This window comes from Martes martes (genome assembly GCF_963455335.1).
Source record: "Martes martes genome assembly, chromosome: X".
Classification (NCBI taxonomy): domain Eukaryota; kingdom Metazoa; phylum Chordata; class Mammalia; order Carnivora; family Mustelidae; genus Martes; species Martes martes.
In genome coordinates, this window is record NC_137897.1 from 83756300 (window position 1) to 83776390 (window position 20091).

The 20091-nt window shown below is 34.7% G+C and overlaps 1 protein-coding gene across 2 annotated transcripts in view; it reads left to right on the top strand.

The window, feature by feature from the left end:
* The window catches only part of COL4A5 (collagen type IV alpha 5 chain), a gene marked incomplete at its 5' end in the record, with an annotated part of 234983 nt that overhangs the window by 202356 nt on the left and 12536 nt on the right, over nt 1-20091 (top strand). Inside the window, 9 exons of one of the 2 annotated variants that reach the window (XM_080795346.1) lie at nt 1856-1936; nt 2853-2951; nt 3482-3532; nt 4750-4947; nt 14647-14780; nt 17655-17727; nt 17850-17921; nt 18900-19028; nt 19848-19946. In XM_080795346.1, the coding sequence (XP_080651472.1) occupies nt 1856-1936; nt 2853-2951; nt 3482-3532; nt 4750-4947; nt 14647-14780; nt 17655-17727; nt 17850-17921; nt 18900-19028; nt 19848-19946 (936 nt within the window). The remainder of the gene's footprint in view (nt 1-1855; nt 1937-2852; nt 2952-3481; nt 3533-4749; nt 4948-14646; nt 14781-17654; nt 17728-17849; nt 17922-18899; nt 19029-19847; nt 19947-20091) is intronic. The other variant, XM_080795345.1, reaches the window with a different exon arrangement.

Consider the following 20091-nt stretch of genomic DNA (forward strand, 5'->3'; position numbering starts at 1 on the left):
AAAAGATTCTGTTAACATTCTTTAACATGTCTTTTTGTGGACATACATACTCATTTCTCTTAGACAATAACTTCATAGTATTATTACTGAATCATAGAGCAGGTATACACTTAACTTTAGTAGATGGTGCCGGTTTTCCAAAGTGATTTTATAAGCTACAGTCTCACATGCAATGTATGAAATGTTCCTGGGGGGCTCCTGGTGTCTTGTCGTGATTATATTGTGGTTAGTACTTTGTATTGTGAAATGTTGTCCAGTTGCCCATGTCCTCACCTCATTTGGTATTGTCAGTCTTTTTAATTTTAGCTGTTCTGGTGGGTACATAGAAATGTTATACTGAAGTTTTATTTTACATTTTAGATGAATGACAATATTAAACACCTTTCCATATACTTATTGGCCATTTGGATAGCATCTTTTTGAAATGCCTGCTCCATGTTTTCTTACTCACATTTATTGGATTGTTTACCCTTTTTTCTTATCGACACAGGACAGTTCTTTATATATTCTGAATATGAGCCCTTATCAGATACATGTATTACAAATACATTCTCTCTGTCTCAAATTTGCCTTTCATTCCTAATGCTGTTGTGTGATATTTTCTTAATACTGTTGTGTGACGATCAAAAGTTATTTTTTTCAAAAGTTAATTTTAATAAAGTTCAGTTTATTACTTTTCTTTCATAGTTAGTGCTTTTTGTCTCCTATTACAAAATATTTGCCTATTCAAGTTTATGGAAATCTTCTTCTTTTTTTTCTGTAACATTTAATATTTAAGCTTTTATATTTAGGTTTATGATTTGTTCGAATAAAAATATTTTTATGGTGTGAAGTAGGGGTCAAGGTTCATTTTTTTAATACAGATATTCAGTTGCTCCACACTGGTTTTGTTTTTTTTTTTAAAGAATTTGAGGTCTTCTATTCTTCTGCTCATCAAAAGACACCATTAAGGAAATGAATAGGGAAGCCACAGACTAGGAGAAAATACTTGCAAAGCATATATCTGACAAATGACTGATATCTGGGATATATAAAGAGCTTCTACAATTCAATAATACAAGATATACAATCCACTTTTTTTAAATGGGGAAAACTTTGAACAGATGTTTCACAAAAGAAGATATATGGATGGCTAATAAGCACATAAAAAGGTGATCAATATTATTAGCTATCAGAGAAATAAAAATTAAAACCACAGTGAAGTAGCACTATATTCCTAGCAGAATGGTTACTATTAAAACAACTGATATCACCATGTTGTACAAGGATCTGGAGCAAATGAAATTCTTAAATACTGTTGTGAATGTCAAATGGTTTGGCAACTTGTTTTTTTTTTTTTTAATGAGGTGCACCATATGCCTACTCTGTCTCAGCAGTTCCATTCCTATCTAGGTATTTATCCAGGATAAATTAATACGTATAGCCATAAAAATACTGGTACAGAAATATTCATAGCAGCATTACTCATAATAGCTAAAAACTGAAAGTAGAACAGGTTTCCATAAATAGAATAGATATTTACAATATCTAAAACCTGACAGTGACCCAAATGTCTGACAATAGATGAATGAATTAAAAACTTGGTATATCCATACAATGGAATCCTACCAGTTCTACCAGTGTAGTATTGTGGTGATTATTTTTATTATGAATATATTATAATGCCAGCCTGTGGATAAATCACTTTAAAACTTAAAATTACCCTTAAAAATGTTCAGCAAATACCAGCATCTTCCTTGTTTTTTCCCCCATTCTTCACCGTTTCTGTGCTAACACTATAAATTGTAATTTTGAGTTGTAATTCTTAAAACAGTGTAGTTTTTATTTTATTATTAAATTGAACTCTTTATTCTAGGAACCCCAGGACTTCCTGGAGCAAAAGGTATTAATGGTCCTCCTGGGAACCCTGGCCTTCCAGGAGAACCTGGTCCTGTAGGTAAGTATAAAACCTAAGGATTAGTTGTAAAACTAAGGCTCATATTCATTTTGGGAAAGTCAAATCATTTCTGGGAGCTGTGAACATTTTTAAGACAAGGAAACATGATGATCATTCACTTAGTTCTACTTAGTTACGTACAAAGTGAGCAACTCTTTTTTTTTTCCTTAAGATTTTATTTACTTATTTGACACAGAGAGAGATAGTGAGAGCAAGAACACAAGCAGGGGGAGTGGGAGAGGGAGAAGCAGACTCTCCACTGAGCAGGGGCCCACTGACATCGGGCTCAACCCCAGCACCCTGGGATCATGACTTGAGCTGAAGACAAACGCCCAACCAACTGAGCCACCCAGGTGCCCCTGAAGTGAACAACTCTTAATAAAAGTTACTTAAAATTATTACTTTGGAGCCTTATTTGGGGGTTCTTCCCAGGGAGAGTTATTTCAGGTATCCTGCAATTAGTGGAAGGTCTGGTGTTTTTCAGATTAGCAAAGTATAGCACTGTTATTCACTGAATTCTAAAGCAAGTCACTTCTCTGGCCCCATATATGAGGCCTGTAATAGCACCCCATTCCACCTCCACATCTTACTCTCCTTGTTATTCTAAAGCTAGATTAAAATGAGAAACTGAAAGTTTTTGGATACTGAGTTTATAATAAATTTCTTCCTTATTCTTATCAGCCTTTATTTCTTATGTACTTCTTTTTCAAAGGATTTTGTGGGTTTTTTTTCCATTTTATTTTATTTTATTTCTTTTCAGTGTTCCAGCATTCATTTTGTGATTTAAAGGGGTGTCTCAGAGGTACTTTGTGTCATTTGAACAGAACTATTTGAGGCTAGTATGGAAAGAATGGGGAATATAGAAGGAAAGGGAATTGGGAGGATAGGTATAACCTTCTGTACCCTGTGCTTTTAGGTGGTGGAGGTCGTCCTGGGCCACCAGGACCTCCAGGTGAAAAAGGTAACCCAGGTCAAGATGGTATTCCTGGACCAGCTGGACAGAAGGGCGAACCAGGTGCTCTACTTTTTATTGTTCCTAATTTTCTAATTTCTTCCTTGTCTTCTTTAACTTTTGCCCTTTTTTACCCACAATGAAATTATATCTTCTTTTTTTTTTTAAATTATATCTTCTTAACCTCTAAGCTACTACACACTTTTCCCTTCCTTGGTATTTTCTTGCAATCTATACTAAGAATATTACTTCATGTTTATCAATCTTATAAAAAACTCTATATCCTTTCTTGCCCAGTTTTTCATGTGAAGTTACCCAGCTGCTTTTATCTTTTCTGCATGACTTTGTTTCACTATGAAATCTATATTCCATTTATAGATCTATATGTATACAAAGATGTATTTAACACTTATCATAAGTAGAATATGTTTTTATAGTTTTCTCATGTTAGAATTATGATTCTGTGTTGAAAACAAATCTGCATCTTTTGTATAACATTGTAGCACTCAGTAAACAACTGAACAATCCAAAATAATTTGTCCTTGTTTCATTTATTATTATCTATTTGAGATTTTTGGTTTATGCTCTGACAGGTCAGCCGGGCTTTGGAATCCCAGGACCCCCTGGACTCCCAGGACTTTCTGGTAAACTTTAGTAAAACATACTAGATCAGTACATATAAAGAGTATGTGTTCCAGTACATTTATTTTTCCATCTCCACCATTTACTGTTATAAAATGCACATACAACCCAGAAAACTCAAAGCTAAAGTTATAGCTTAAAGCAGTTCTTAATTAACAATTTAGTAGAAAGAGTTGCCCTATATAAAAATGCATTCTTAAAGAAATTTACATATAAATATCCCTTCGTTGATTTCATAAGTAAATGCTGAGGAAATGATAAAGCAAATTTGAAGAAAGATGTAGATTTCACTAATTTTTTTAAAAGTCTTTCAGCCAGAAAACAAAACAAAACAAAACACTCTTTTCCTCATGGAAACAAAACCAAGGTAATACTAGGAAACACTATAGAAGTCTGTACCAGTAATAAAAATGGAAAACTTTGTATTAATATGCATCTTGTGTTTTGGGTGGGTATATGCTCATACACATCTTTGTGCAATCTCTTGTTCTAACTTTCATTGTAAGCATCAGAGCATTAATTGAATGACTAAATGTGTGTACAGATATGCTTGTTTATGTTCTGAAATGCCCATTAGCTACTCTATGGAAGTTTTTTTCAAACTACAGACATATTGCCTAGAAATTCCTATATCCTTCCCATGATCCCAATGTCAAAATCATTACTTTAATGTGCTACTGTTACATCGCTTTCAGGCATGTTGGTGGTATAGAAAAAATGTTGAGAATAGTTTGGGTTAGGATTCTGAATCTTGAATACAATTGTCTTCAGGGACACATAGTAACCATTGAAGATTCATATCTTCGTTAGTCTCAAAATTAGCCTCAAAATATATGTTTAAGGAATTTCCTCCAGCCATCTCTAACCTGTTCATGCCAATACTTTAAACCTTTCTATTTTTTAGTTTTTTATTTTCTAGCAGCTATCAGTCATGTGATAATTGCTCTGTGTCCTAATACAAAGGATATCTTTCAGAATCCAAGCTATTATTGTTTTTATATTTCTGTACATACTCTAATAAATATTTCTGATAACAGTTGAATATATTTCATAAAAGGAATGGGTTTTTTGGACAGGTGTGGGATTTGGTGGGAGATAGAACTGATCCTGGCAAATCCCATCACTTGTTCTAATAAGAATGAATAGATTAGCCTCACAGGCAAGCCTATTACAGGCAGTATCATTTAGTGTGTTTCTTATTGTCACTTTGCTTTCATAGGTCAAAAGGGTGATGGAGGATTACCTGGCATTCCAGGAAACCCTGGCCTTCCTGGTCCAAAGGGAGAACCAGGCTTTCATGGTTTCCCTGGTGTGCAGGGTCCCCCAGGCCCTCCTGGTTCTCCAGGTCCAGCTCTGGAAGGCCCTAAAGGCAACTCTGGGCCCCAGGGTCCTCCTGGGAGACCAGGTATGTACATGAGTGGTAGGGTAATGGTCTGTATATTCGTTAATTTATTTCATTTTGCTGGCAGGTTATTCAGTCTTTAGGACTTTAGACTCTATAAGAACTCCTTACTAATAAATAACTTATTTTATACCTAGCTCCATCCATTTCTGTGGCATCTAATAATTCTTTTCAGTAATGTCTTTCATCATTTACTTAAAGTTGCTAAAACAAACCACTTGGAGGAAAAAAGGAAATAGTGGATTTATTAGTCTTTTTATTAAACATTAAACTATACTGATAACCTGGCAGCAAAATGCCATCTGCATTTTTAATGTAAGCTTCCCAGCATGTCATCACAGAAATCATTTTAGCGATCACCCATAGATGCTTGTGGTCCATACCAAAAGTGTTGCTATGGTTCTGTCGTATGATCAGCAAATGTCACCAAACACAATAAAAAAAATTTATTTTCTCTAGGAACTAGGCAATCAAATTTATCTTCAACATCACAGCATGATTAAATTGAATAGCGATCTCTTCATACCAGCTTCATGTCTCTACCTCATTTGTCTTGTGTTAACTGCTCTTTTAGTCTCAATTTTGCATCCAGTGTTCACTTTTCATTTTGTGTATGTGCTTTGTCACTTCATTTTGCTGTTTGGAAATGCTGTTTTCATCAGGGATTAATGTTGCTGAGCCCAGCACTGGTGACAGATTATTAACAGACTTTTGGGACTTAATATTCAGTTTTTATATTTTGAGAAATTAAAAACTTGGCCCTCATTGACTTAAAATAATAAGAGAAATCTAAGCTTAAAAAGAAACAAAACATTTATCCTTTTAGCCTTTGAAAGTCTCTGACTCATTTTTAAAATGTATTTAAAAATAAAAATCTCCATTTAAATTACCATAAACTCTGAAGTGATTGGAGTTAATTTTAATAAGATATGCTCTGAAAACATAAATAAAATGGGATAACATACTTTGTTCAGAGGATCATTTCAAAACCAGATTTTATCCTATCTGAGTTGGCTGTTTATAGAGGGTGTTCATAGTTTTACCTTGTTTTACTATTGAAGAAAACCAGTGAAAACCACCTCAGCCATATTAACTCTTGCATGTAAAGAATTGACACCAATGTCTTGCTTGGTTATGCATGCAATAATTACAAAATAAACCAAACTGTTATCATTTTGTATAATTGGCACTCTGATTATTTGTTCTTTACTGGTAATGGAGCTCACTGTAGAACATTTTTGTGAAATTTGTCAACATAAAGTCATTAGTCACAAAGGTGCTTTTAAAAATTTACTCTTTCTAAATAGCAGGAAGGAGAACATCTACCTGATGAGTAGTTTGTGACTTCTCAGTTTGTTCATAAACTACAAATTAAAATGTAGTTTTAAACCAAGTTGATCTTAGAGTTAGTTATTTTTGAGCTCATGGTAATGATTATTATAAAAATTATTTTTTTTGCCTTTCAAAATATGTCACATGTGCTATCTTTATTTTAGTGCTGATGCGAAGTGGTAATAATTTGGTTTATCTACAGGTGCATGAATGTGAACTTCCAGAGTATTCTTTTATTGAATTAAAGTTTAACTTGAAAGAAGTTAGAGTAATGCTTTAGTTTCTTGATATCGCTAACAATTTTGATATTTTTCCTTTTTGTTAATGATGACATTGGGCCTTGGTGAACTTTGATCCCTATCCAGGTCCTCCAGGTTAGCTCCTTAACTCCAAAGTAGTAACTGCATGAACTTTGAAACTTTTCTTAAATATATATGTGTGTGTGTGTGTGTGTGTGTGTATACACACACACACATATACACACACGTATGTATATGTGTGTATATAATTATACATATATACATGTATATGTATACATATATGTATATGTGGTATATGTATGTAATTCAGTATATAATTCCTCTCTCTCTCTCCATATATATGTATATATCTACCTAATATTTTCAAGTGCTTGCATGTATTTTAAGAGCATATATGCCAGTTCAGTTCTTACATGTTGGTCTATCTCTGAAAGTTGAAAGAACTGTAGAGCCCAATATTTCTATTGGAATAAGCCCAAATTACCTAGTTAGGAAAACTAATTTAACATTTTAAAATTCATATATTTTTTGTCATTTTTAGTCAAACACTTATAGTACCCAAAAGTGTATTGTATATTTTAGCTTTACCTTCAGAGTACAGTATATTTCTTATTTTTGTTTTATATCTATTAATGTAAATGAAATCAAACTATCCTTCAAAAAGGCGATCTTTTTTTAACTTTTTATTTAAATTCTAGTTAGTTAACATAGAGTGTAAATTAGTTTCAATTATAATTTAGTGATTCAACACTTAACAAATAATAGCCAGTGCTAATCACAAGAAGTGTACTCTTTAATCCCTATCCACTGTTTCACAAAACATCAGTTTGTTCTCTATAATTAAGAGTCTGTTTCTTGGTTTGTCTCTCTCTTTTTTTCCCTATGCTCATTTGTTTTGTTTCTTAAATTCCACATATGAGAGAGGTCATATGGTATTTGTCTTTCTCTCACTGACTTATTTCACTTAGCATAATACTTTCTAGTTCCATCCATACCATTGCAAAGGGCAAGATTTCCTTCTTTTCTTTGGCTCAGTAATGTGTGTGTGTGTGTGTGTGTGTGTGTGTGTGTGTGTGTTTATTACTCTTCTTTATCCACTCATCAGTCTGTGGACATTTGGGCTCTTTCCATAATCTGGCTACTGTAGATAATGCTCCTATAAACATCAAGGTGCATGTATTCCTTTGAATTAGTATTTTTGTATTCTTTAGGTAAATACCTAGTAGTGCAATTGCTGAATCATAGGATAGTTCTAGTTTTCATTTTTGAGGAACCTCTGTACTGTTTTTTTTCCACAATGGCTGCACCAGTTTGCATTCCCACCAACAGTGTGAGAGGGTTCCCCTTTCTCAATATCCTTGAAAAGGCATTCTTTTTTAAATAATAATATCTATTATCAGATCCTGCAAATATGCAATTCTTGACTTGCCACAACTCTTGTAATTTTTCAAACCATCCCATCTTCACATTTTGGGTTGTCACAAAGTTCTAAATTCCCCTGCTATGAAAATGAAGTAATAGGTACACAATAAAAAAAAATCCATACAACCAACACAGGTTTTCTAACTCTTACTCTTACTCTTACTCTTACTCTTACTCTTACTCTTGTTTGAATCGTATGCATATAAACATTACACATCAAAGAACAGTTACCAGGAGCTGTCCAATGGAAAATTGCTGATTCACAGTGAAAGATGTTAACCTAATTAGGAGTAAAGGGAACCACAAATAGTTGAATGTGTTTATTACTTCAAGATAAATAGATCTTTTCAAATTTCTAAGGAGGAACTAAAATGGCAAAAAGGTATATTCTTGAGTTCTGACTGTAGGGAATGGCAGGAAATATTCTTTTATGAATTAAAGTTCATAATTTTTCAAGATTCTTTTTAGGAAGCCATCTATCTCTATCTGAACAGATTCCCTAGTTACTTACTCCTACTTACTACTTCAATCCTTCCACAAATGCTTAATTTCATAGAGCCATAGAGTATCTGATCTAGAAGAGATCTAAATTTTATACTTAGATATATTACTCACCAGACACTTGTTAAAGATGGCAAGACAGGTTTTATTTAAGACTATTGTAGTAGGGGAGAGACAGTTGCAAAAGAAACTGAGCTCAACTGAATAAAACAAGGATAAATGGGGATTTATAGTCAACCAGCAGTGTGAGGGAGTCAGTGGATCAAAAGTTATTAACATGAAACTTTAAGGGTAGGTAGGTTTTTGCTAAACTGGCCTAATAGAATTCTTGCTAAAGTCAGGCCAAAGACTTAGACATCAAGGTTGGGGGATAAGGGACTTAATCAGGTATCAGCAGTGGGGGGACTCTCCATAAACTGACTTGCTAAAGGATTCTTGCTAAAAGTAGACTTCAGTATACCAAGAACAGGGCCCAAGGATGAGAATAAGTCTCAGAGGAGCCTGCCTAAAGTTTAGTCAAGGAGAGAATCTTCATCACATATGAGAAAACTGAGGCCCAAAGATGTTAAGAAGCTTGCCCAAGGTCATACTGTTTGTTACTGGCATAGCTGGGAATCTGACTTAGGGCTTGCCAGTGCTCTGTTAAATGTCTGTTTTGCTAGTAGCATATATCATCCTCCAACAAAGGCAGTTGTATGGCTCAATGCTTATGATCTGGCTTCTTACTCTTGTTATAAATATAATAAGTGATGAAGCAGAGCTGCTTTTGCCATTTTATTAGATTCTTAGTTATAGCAGACTGGACCTTGCATCCACTCCGTTTTCTGTTACTGCATAAGTTCCATCAATCCCTATTAACTGCTTCTTGTGTTTTTCCGAAATGGGTGTCATCAAAAAGATTAAGACAAGTGCATACTATTTAACTATCACCATGATAAAGAGAAAATTTAGGGCTACTTTGAAGTAATTTTGAGTACTCCCCTGTCTGACTTGCATAGAAGTTGGCTGCTTTGATCACTTCCAGATTTTAGTGTTGGCTAGAAGATTGCTTTCTTCTGAGGCACTAGAATATATTCAAAGAAGAAACAGAGAAGTAGCCATATCACTTTAAAACCAACTTGACCTCTGATTTACCAGATGTACTATAAATTACATAGTTATTGGAACCTGGTATCTACAGTGTTCTCTTTACAACAGTGGAAACTGGATTTAAAATTGATGAGCTCTGTGTGTTATACACAACTGATGAATCATTTAACACTAATTGGAAACTAATGATGGTACTATATGCTGGCTAATTGAATTTAAATAAAAGTAAGTTAATAAAATGAAATTTGCCAATCAGTTCATCAGCTATCTTTGGTTATTACCACTTATGAATAAGACTAGTTTTTTTATTTTGTTTTTTTCAGTTAAACTTTGTTAGGTCATTTGAGAAATAATAGACCGAGAGCTTCATGTACAAAATTGACTTGGCATATAACTCATTAAAATTTTATCTCTTAGAAATTAAGATCTTAGAAGTTTTGCTATGATGTGATCTGAAGTTTTCTTTGTTAGTTACTCAGACCAAAATACATATTTCAGTGACATTTTTCTAAGCATTCTTGTTATTGGTCCTTCTATAACAAATACACATATAAAATGTCTATAATCAAATTCAGAATTATCTTAGGTAGGAATTCTGTTTTATTTAACTAATTGTGTGGCCAGACTCTCAAACTGTGGTCTTGAGTCAGTTTGCTGTATGTGGTTTAGAAACCATTTAAACAAACAGAACCTGATTTTTAGCCTTCTGAATTTCAAATTATCAAATGCTGTAAAAGTTTTATTACCTGGCAGTGATAATAATCTTTTATATTTATGTGATGTGCCACCATTTACATCATATAATGTACTTTTATTAAAAGCTCTTTGAAGGCAGAGTTAGGGTGTAGCTAATCTTTGTGTTCCCTGTAGCACCTTGCACATGGCAGATATCAGGTCTTTATTTTTTAAATGGAATGTGATCTTTAAAACAACTCTATGAGAGAGGTTACGGCAGATAACACTGTTCCCATTATGTGGGTGAGAAAACAAGCTCAGAGAGACTGAATTGTCTTCAGTCCCATAGATGTAAATAGTAGAATCAAGAACAGACCCTAAGTCTTCTAATTCCTAGGATTCAGTGCTCTAGCACAATTTATTCTCTCTGCTAAGCTGAGTGTTTATAAATCATAGCAAGACTTCTAAAAAAAGGAAATTGTGTTTATACTTAATTAACATTAACCAAGAGTTGTCCTATTTATAGGCTTTTTATCTTTTTATTTAATGATCCTTCTTTTAATAGTTAATAGCCTGATTTAATATGGGCATTGAATAAGGTAAATGTGATATTTTCTGTGGTTTGGGGTAGGATATTGCATGTCAAAATATTTTTAATGTACCCCTTCACTGATGGTCTTCACATTTTTGGAAAATTTGGCTCTTTATTTTAACATTCAGTGGTGAATGAATGCATATTGGCTCTTTCTCTTTAAATAACTTGTAAGTAGTAATTCACAGAAGAAAGCTTCTTTCTCTTTAAATAACTTGTTGTAAGTAGTAATTCACAGAAGAAAGCTTCTTGATGAATTATGAAAAAAATTAAAATGTGGCTTCATAGAATGATTTTTAAAGAAGGCAAATAAAAGTACAGTTGGTGATGACCATTGCGTACTTTTATTTTAATTTCTCTATTTAGTCACCTGTGATCTTTGTATTTTTGTCTAATGAGGCCTTTAAAGTTAACTGTACCTCTTTGAGGCAGTCTGAACATAACAAGAGATTTGTACCTTGGCTTTTTACTAAAGGAGGACAGAGGCCAAGATAAATGTCTAAAGGAGGACAGAGGCCAAGATAAATGTAAGCATTTTTCCAAAATTTTATCCCTTTGTGAAGGGAATGGAAGGCAATCAGCAAAATGGTACTGTCTTACCAGCTTTAATGCTTGCGATGCTAACTTTTGGAAAGCCACAGTAGCAGTGTTAACATGATATCTTTAGTAGAGTTTTCCATTTTTTGGATTAATGAAAACTAGCAGCTTATTTCCTGTAATAAGCTCTATTTGAAAATGTTCGGCTCTCTATACTTCTGTATGGTTCTGTTTGCATAGATTACGCTGTAGGTATGAGAAATGCTGGCAAAGAGGATTATTGTTTAACTTGTGCTATAATGTGAACCACTTCTAACTCATAATCTTATTTTGTACTGTGTGATGTCTGATACTGCTAACATCGATCTTTGGGCTTTGGTGAACTCTGATCTTCCCAGGTTTTCAAGGTTAGACTCTTCACTGGTCAATTCTTTTTTTTTTTAATGTTTTATATGTATGATAAGAGAAATGCACTTTTTTTTTTTTGCCATAACTCAGAAGTCATTGGAGAGGGCTGTTATCCTCAAATACTACCTGCTCTGGTATTTAACATATTGGTGAAGGTAATGTGACTTGTTTATAATCAAGTTTGAAATGATACTAGGTCTTCATAGTTTGGATTTTTTATAATCAGTAATCCATATGTGAAGACATGGTGAATTTTAAATGGTTATATTATCTTTAAGACTGCATTAAGATTTTTAGACAGGCATCTGGTATATTTGTAACCTCTACATATTGATTTTTGTGGCACGACGTTTCTCCTGCTACGTGTTTATGTGGCTCTTTTAAAAAATGGAAGAGGGTTACTATTGAGTACTATTAAAAATAAAACATATATGTCCCTTATATAATTAACAAATCATTAAATTTGAGGGACTCCAGAATGGCAGGTCTGAATTAATAACATGTAAATTATCCAATATTTTCTTTTAATTCCAGAAAGAGCAATGACCATAACATGCCTAGTTGTTTATTGTTTTTTTTTTTTCAAATATTCTGATAACTTTTCAGACTGGGGAAGAGGATCATAAAAGATTTCCTTTTTTCCCAATCTTAATCCTCCTTCTTCATTGTTAGGCTGCTTAACGGGTAGTTCATATTTTTTTCCCAGAAAGACAGTTTACTACCTGATTTTGAATCCAAATTATACATTATCTATGAAACTAATAATTTGGCTTAGAAAACCCTATCTGAGGGTGTGAACCCAGCAGTTGCTCTTCTTTGTTTATTTTAGTGCAAAGTACTCCAAGCCTTTATGATTGGAAAGGGAATTTCTAAGTGTTTTTGCCTGGTTGCTGGCCTTGGGTGGCTATATAATTTAAACTGTTTAAAGATGAAACAATTGTTGTATTGTTGTGGATCTGCTTCCTCTTTCTCATGTGCCAGATGAATAGTGTTATATTATGAAATCACATAGAAATAGCTGAAAGTTTTAAAATGGGCTCATATTTTAAAGATATGTTCTTACTTTCAGTTTTACTAGTAATGAAGGTAATGGTAGGAATAATAATTTGTAAAAACCTCTTACATAATTCTTACTGTGTACCAGGCACCATTTTAAGTAATTTATACATACTATCTTATTTAATCCTTGGATCAACCTGATGAAGTAGGTACTACTCTTATTTCCATTTTATTTTTTTTAAGATTTTATTTACTTATTTGATACAGAGAGAGAGAAAGAGAGCAAGAGAGGGAACACAAGTAGGGGGAGTGGGAGAGGGAGAAGAAGGCTTCCCATGGAGCAGGGAGCCTGATGTGGGGCTCTATCCCAGGACCCTGGGATCATGACCTGAACCGAAGCAGATGCATGTGTAATGACTGAGCCACCCAGGCACCCCTCTTATTTCCATTTTAAAGAGGAGGAAATTGAGACCAAGGAGATTAATAAACTTCCTAAGGTCTAACAACTAATAATTATAGAAGCTGGGATTCCAACCCAACATTCCAGCTCCAGAGATCAGCATTCTTAATCCATATGTCGTGCTGCCTTGTTAGCATGTAGTCATTGATTCAAGTCTTAAGAGTATCGGAAGGGAACTAAAGTCTGAATTTTATCTCAGATGAGAAAAATGACCCTCTGTCCATAGGTAAGCATGAATTCAAGTATTCTAAATTCATTTGCCTATGATATTTCCTTCAAAAATAATCACTACCTACCTTCCTTTTTTGTTGAAACCAATAAAAAACTAAGATTACCAAAGAAGAAAATGTGTAAGTGCTGAGTGTTGCCTGTTCATCATTTAGTGCTTCATACTTAGTTTCTTAAGGCAGAACTAGTTGGTCTTAACTTCAGCCACTGCTTAGCAAGCAAGTAACAGCTATTTCCCACCTAGCGACAAAAGATGTGGCCACTGATAAGATCTTTTTGGTTGTTTAATAGACCTGATATCTTTATTTAGAATGAAAAGTTAAAACATAGTATAAGGAAAAGAGCTTAGCAAAACCCCATTTTAAATAATTTCATTTATTCACAAGACATATGCAGAATTTTTCTTCAGAAATATTTAAAATGCAAAGAATATGAAAACATGTTTAAAATAAATTCAAAAGTACTATATTGAATTAATAAATTTCTGACACTAAAATGTTACCATATATTAGTAAGCATGTCACTAAAATGAAATTAAACAGCTTGCTTAAGTAATTGTCTTAATTGCATAGTAATAAAAGCTGAATGAAACTACTTACAAATACTACTTACAAAATAACTACTTATGGTAAAGCAATCTACTGTTAATCACAGTGTGACAAATGACTTGAATCCCTGATTTCCCCACAGTAGAGATTCTTAAAGTGTGATCTGGAACCAGCAGCTTTAGTTACAGGGCACTTATTAGAATGCACTTTTGTGGGCCCCTCCCCAGCCTTTCTGAATCCAGAATTCCTGGGTGAGCCCAGGAGTCTGTTTTAACAAACTCTCCGGGGGATTTTGATGTATGCTTCAGTTTGAGAACAGTGCCCTATGTATAGTGTTTGTTTCTTTTCACATAACTGAAACCCTCTAGGGATCACAGAAGCAGTCTTTATTTTAATGTCCTGAGTTCTGTCTTTAAATATGAGCTTATTCAATTTAATGTATAATAAAATGTAAACTAAAAGGGACTACAGACCATTGTTGATAACAAAAAGAACCTATTGCAATTTATATTAGAGAGTCAGAATAGGTCTGTATGTTTTGATATACTCTGGATTTTATCCTGTAAACTAATAGGATTTAGAAGACTGATATTTTAGAAGCCAGGGTTTTTATACTACTCTTATGTTATACTGAAATATGGCCATTTGTTGTGCACTGTCAAGGTCTACCAGGTCCAGAAGGTCCCCGGGGTCTCCCTGGAAATGGAGGTATTAAGGGAGAGAGAGGAAACCCAGGCCAACCTGGGCAACCTGGTTTGCCTGGTTTGAAAGGAGATCAAGGACCACCAGGACTCCAGGTAGGAAATGGGAGGAGAAATTTGATGAGAAGGGGGTGTGGACATTTTCATTGAAAATGAGAATTCTAAGCTACATTATTTTTATTAGTATTTACTGGTCAAGGCTCTATGCATGCCTCCTAGTGAATTACAAAAGAAGAGAAAGGCAAGTTTTCTATCTTCTTTTAACTAAAGGGACTTAGCTGCTTTATAGTTACAGTGTTCCTCAGAAGATATTTTACCTGGAGTCATTGATATGTATGTTATTTAGGTTTGAGAACCCTTCATTTCAGTGAAAGCAAATTCATAAAAGAAGATGCATATATCAGAACATTACATGTGGATGAGACCATAGGGAGGTAATTATAGTTGAGTGGGGATGTTTTAGACTTTGAACTTAGATAGAGTTAGGGTCAAATTTCAGCTTCCTTGCACACTTCTGCTTTTATGTCTATGAGGAACACAGATAGGCAGTTTAGGTTTCTGTCTTTACCTGTAAAAACGGAATAACATGTCCCCACATTTGTATTCATGTACTTTCCACATTGGTGTGAGTGACCCAGAAAGTCCCATGCTTCTTTATGGATCATTAACACTTCTTGTATTCATTCAGGAAGATTGTTGTTAGATATTGCAACCAACACAACCTGGGCTCAATCTTTTAACTCTGATGACTGCTTTATAGCACAAAAAAAGAAAAAAAAACACCTAAAACAGTAGTCCTTAAAGCTTTCCAACAACTAACTTTTTTTTCTCATGTCACCATTATTCTAGACACATACTCTTAAAATTGGAGTCTTCTCTTTATTCATTCTCTATTTACTCCCTCCTCATTCATTTCCCAGGTGCTTCCAGTTCATATGTCTCTATGCCTGATTCAAGACTACTGCCTGATAGCAATATTTTGTAAATCTAGTATTATCAAGTTCTGTTCATTTTCTTTTGTGCAAGTTAGTTCTTACATTTGCACCATTTCTATTTTTTTAATAGAAATAACATTAAACATAGAAAAATTCCAAGAATGGCAAAAAAAAGCCAAAAACCTTTCATGTATCATTTACCCAGATGGACTAGTTGTTAATGTTTTGCCCCATATGTTATGTGTGTGTATATAATTATATATATATATATATACACATATTATATATATATGAAACATTTGAGAATAAGTTGTAACTATTATGCCTTTTTAACACTAAATACTTCACTGCATGAGATTTCCTAAAATTAAAGATATTCTTTTATATAATAACACAACAATTATCAACTTCAGGAAACTGAACATTAATATAAACTTCTATTTCTACTTTACATATTCTAATTGTATTGGTTAACCTAGTAATTGTCCTTGATAGCATTGTTTTCCTCCAGTGTAGACCAAATTATGCATTGCATTTAACTGTCATATTTATGCTCTTCATGCTACCTCAGTCTGAATCAGTTTCTAAGCAATTTTTTAAAATTTCATAATCTTGACATAGTTGAAGAAATGTAGCCCCTTCCCATTTTTATTTTTTTTTAGATTTATGTATTTATTTGGTGGGGGAGGGGCAAAGGGAGAGAGAGAATCCCAAGAAGACTCTGTGTTGAGTGTGGAGCCTGACATGGGATTCATGTCACAACCCTGACATCATGATCTGAGCCAAAATCAAGAGATGGGTGCTTAACAGACTGAGCCACCCGGGTGCCCTCTACCATTTTTTAAGACAGAATGTTCCTTCTTTTGTCTGCTATTTCTTCATTCTAATTATGCATCCCCACACTATATGAGTGATGTTGTGTCCTCCATCAGATATTTAGGCCTACAGTGTTCATATGCCCCTCATTGGTGATCTTAATTTTGATCATTCCAACAAGTTGTTACCTGGTTTCTCCACTGCATGGTTACTATTCTTCCCCCTTGTAACTAATAAGCAAAGCTATGGAAAGGCCCTTTAAGATCATGCAAATATACTACTCATCAAAATTTCCCCATATATTTAATATCTATTTATGATTTTTGCCTCAGCCAATCAATATAATGATTGAATATAGTGAATAGTGGCAAATGATGATTTTCTAACTCTCGCACTATGTCCACATTTGCCACTTAGCCCTTTGGTAAGCAAAGCTTCCCTTCTCTTCTGTGTATTATCTATTTATTATTAGTATGGACTCATAGATTCTCTTTTTAAAATGATTTATAATTTTTTAAACTGTCATCTATTCTGATGCTCTAATTATCATGGATTTGGAAACTTCTTCAAGCTGGATCCTGTCTTTCTAACATGCCCTCCTTTTTTAGCCATTTCTTACATGTTGGAATATGTTCCGGGTTTGCCACTTTTTCAGTTCTGCTGATAAAAATTTCATTGTCCCTCATTTATTTTTCCTTTAGGTACATTATAGACTTATTCTCAACTCTTCTTTTTCCCATAGTTTTCCTGTCCCTCAAACCCAATTAATTAATAGGCCCTGCTATATTTTTTGCTAAGTCTCTCAGACTTTATCATTCCTGTACATGTGATTCTCACCCAAGCATTTATAACTTTAGTGCTACACTTTAAAAAGTGCCTTTGTTCATGATAATAAAATAATGGCTGCCATTTATTATGTACACGCTAAATGCCAATCAGTTTTCTAAGTACTTTATATGAGCTATCTCATTTAATCTCACACCAAAAAAACCATGACGTAGATACTATTATTTTCTTAATGTTAGAGGTGAGAAAACTATATATCAAAGATAAATAATCAACTCAAGGTCACACAAGCTAGTAAGGGGCAAAATTGGGATTTGAATCCTAGAAGTTTGACCCTAGAGCAAATGCTATCAGTGAATATGAATACTGTATAACGTTACTCAGTCCCTCCCCCTTCAGTTCTTTTCTAAAATTAATGATTTTATTTATTCAGGGTAATCCTGGCCGACCAGGTCTCAATGGAATGAAAGGAGATCCTGGTCTCCCTGGTGTTCCAGGATTTCCAGGTATTTGAAGGGATGTTTTTATATTAAACTCCTTTGGGATAAGATACCCATTTTCTGATTTGACTGGGAAAATGCTATGGCCCTGTTGCTTTGCAGTGCCATTGTATGTACCTTCTTTTCAGGCATGAAGGGACCCAGTGGAGTACCTGGTTCAACTGGCCCTGAGGGGGATCCAGGACTTGTTGGCCCCCCAGGTAAGAATTACTCCAGGAGCTAATTATACCTGATTCTTAAACACACTGAAGAACTTGAAAGTTTGCATTCTGTCTTTGAACTAAAGTCTCAATCCCCAACAACTGAGAGCAAGTAGGCAAAACTCTCCCTCTATTTACTGGTCTCTCAACCTCTCTGTTTTACTAAGGAAATACTGAGACCAGTTCTTTTAAGTTTAAGATGGATGCAGGACTAACAAGAATGCTTCATTAAGATTTTTATTAGATTTTATACTAACTTTCCCATATTCGGTTGAACAGATTATAAGAGCAAGTCATTTTTAATTGAAAATATTTTTTTAAAGATTTTATTTATTTATTTGTCAGAGAGAGAGAGAGAGTGAGCACTGACAGACGGAGGCAGAGGGAGAAGCAGGCTCCCTGCCGAGCAAGGAGCCCGATGTGGGACTTGATCCCAGGACACTGGGATCATGACCTGAGCCGAAGGCAGCTGCTTAACCAACTGAGCCACCCAGGCGTCCCTTTAATTGAAAATATTTTCAATATGAAAATAGTTCTTTTGCTGGAGACTTACAGAAGTTTCCTATGAACTGAAATAGGACATCTGCTAAATTCCCTTGTTCAGTGGGACACTTGACAAGCACAACAAGCAAGAACTACAAATGATGTTAGAATCAGAATGGACTTACCAGGAAATAGAATTATCTTCCCCTGACATCAGTGTTCACAGATTTGTAATGGATTAGACTTTCTAGTAACCAAGTCATGCTTCAAGTCTTGAAAGTAGGGACAATAAGCTTAATTTTTCCACTGACTCAAAGGAAATTATTTTTTTAGTCTTCTGGGTAAGATGATGGCTTTCCTAAACAGATTTCTGTTGGACATGGCAACATTTCAACAAATTTAACTTGTTTCTTTTGCACCAATTTTTATTCTGATCTTAGGACACTTCTGGCCTTTCTCTTTCCTACCTTCCAATTTGTATGTTTTGCCTCTTAGGTCCCCCTGGATTACCTGGTCCTTCAGGACAGAGTATTATAATCAAAGGAGATGTTGGTCCACCAGGGATCCCAGGCCAGCCTGGATTAAAAGGTCTTCCTGGACTACCAGGACCTCAAGGCTTACCAGGTACCTTTGTAGATCATCTTTCTAAGCCTTATCTATTTGGGAGCATTTCACTAGTTCTCCTTTCACTTGTCATGGTTTGTCTTTGAGAAGAGGAATCTCAACAACTAGTAGTATACCAGACCACCACAGATCCTATTTCCTTTTTTCTTTGGAGTGTTAATTTCTCATGTCCTAATTTCCTTTAAACCCAGTCTAATCTCTTCTAGCCAGTTCCACTGGCTATTCTAACTTGAATGATTAGGTTAATGTTATTTAAAACTTTGTAATGAAATTAATATGCATTTACGATCTGGTGCTTTCTCTATCCCAACCACCAGAAGGATAGGAAGCTAATTTGATCAGCCATCAGCTCCCCACTGTGAGGCCTCATGATTTTCAAACTAACTCCTGTCTAGTTGGCCATTTGACTCTATGCTTGCAGCCAATTTTGATTATATAAGAAAGCTAGAAACTAACCTCAGTCTTTCTCACTTATTAAGGTTGTTAGTCTTACCATAAACTAAGTGTACCAGGCAGTAACAACCTTACCTATGGTGGACAGATAACAAAAGTTGGGCCTTGTACTCCTATTTTGTTCTGAGGCAAAGAGAACACAAGTGCCATATTATGGTAATCTCTGCAGAGACAAATCTATTATTTAAAACTGAAGCTAAATACTTGTCTGCTTCTTTGGTCCCAGGCTTGAGGTATTCCTTTGGGTATCTGGATTAAAGACAAGACTGAACTATGAATTTAGTGACACTAAACAACCTTAGGTTTCCTAGATCTGGTTATGAAATTATTATACCCATATTTGAAGATCCTGTTTTTTCCCTATAGGTCCAATTGGCCCTCCAGGAGATCCGGGACGCAATGGACTCCCTGGCTTTGATGGTGCAGGAGGGCGCAAAGGAGATCCAGGTCTGCCAGGCCAGCCAGGTGAGACAAGTAAAACACTGCTGTTGATAGTAGTCTTGTCTGAGAGACCTCCAGACGTCCACTTGGAGCTGTGAGAGTTTTTTCTTGGGAGAGTATAGCTAGCTGGTGAATCTGTTGCTGGTGAAAAATAGGAGAGCAAATACAA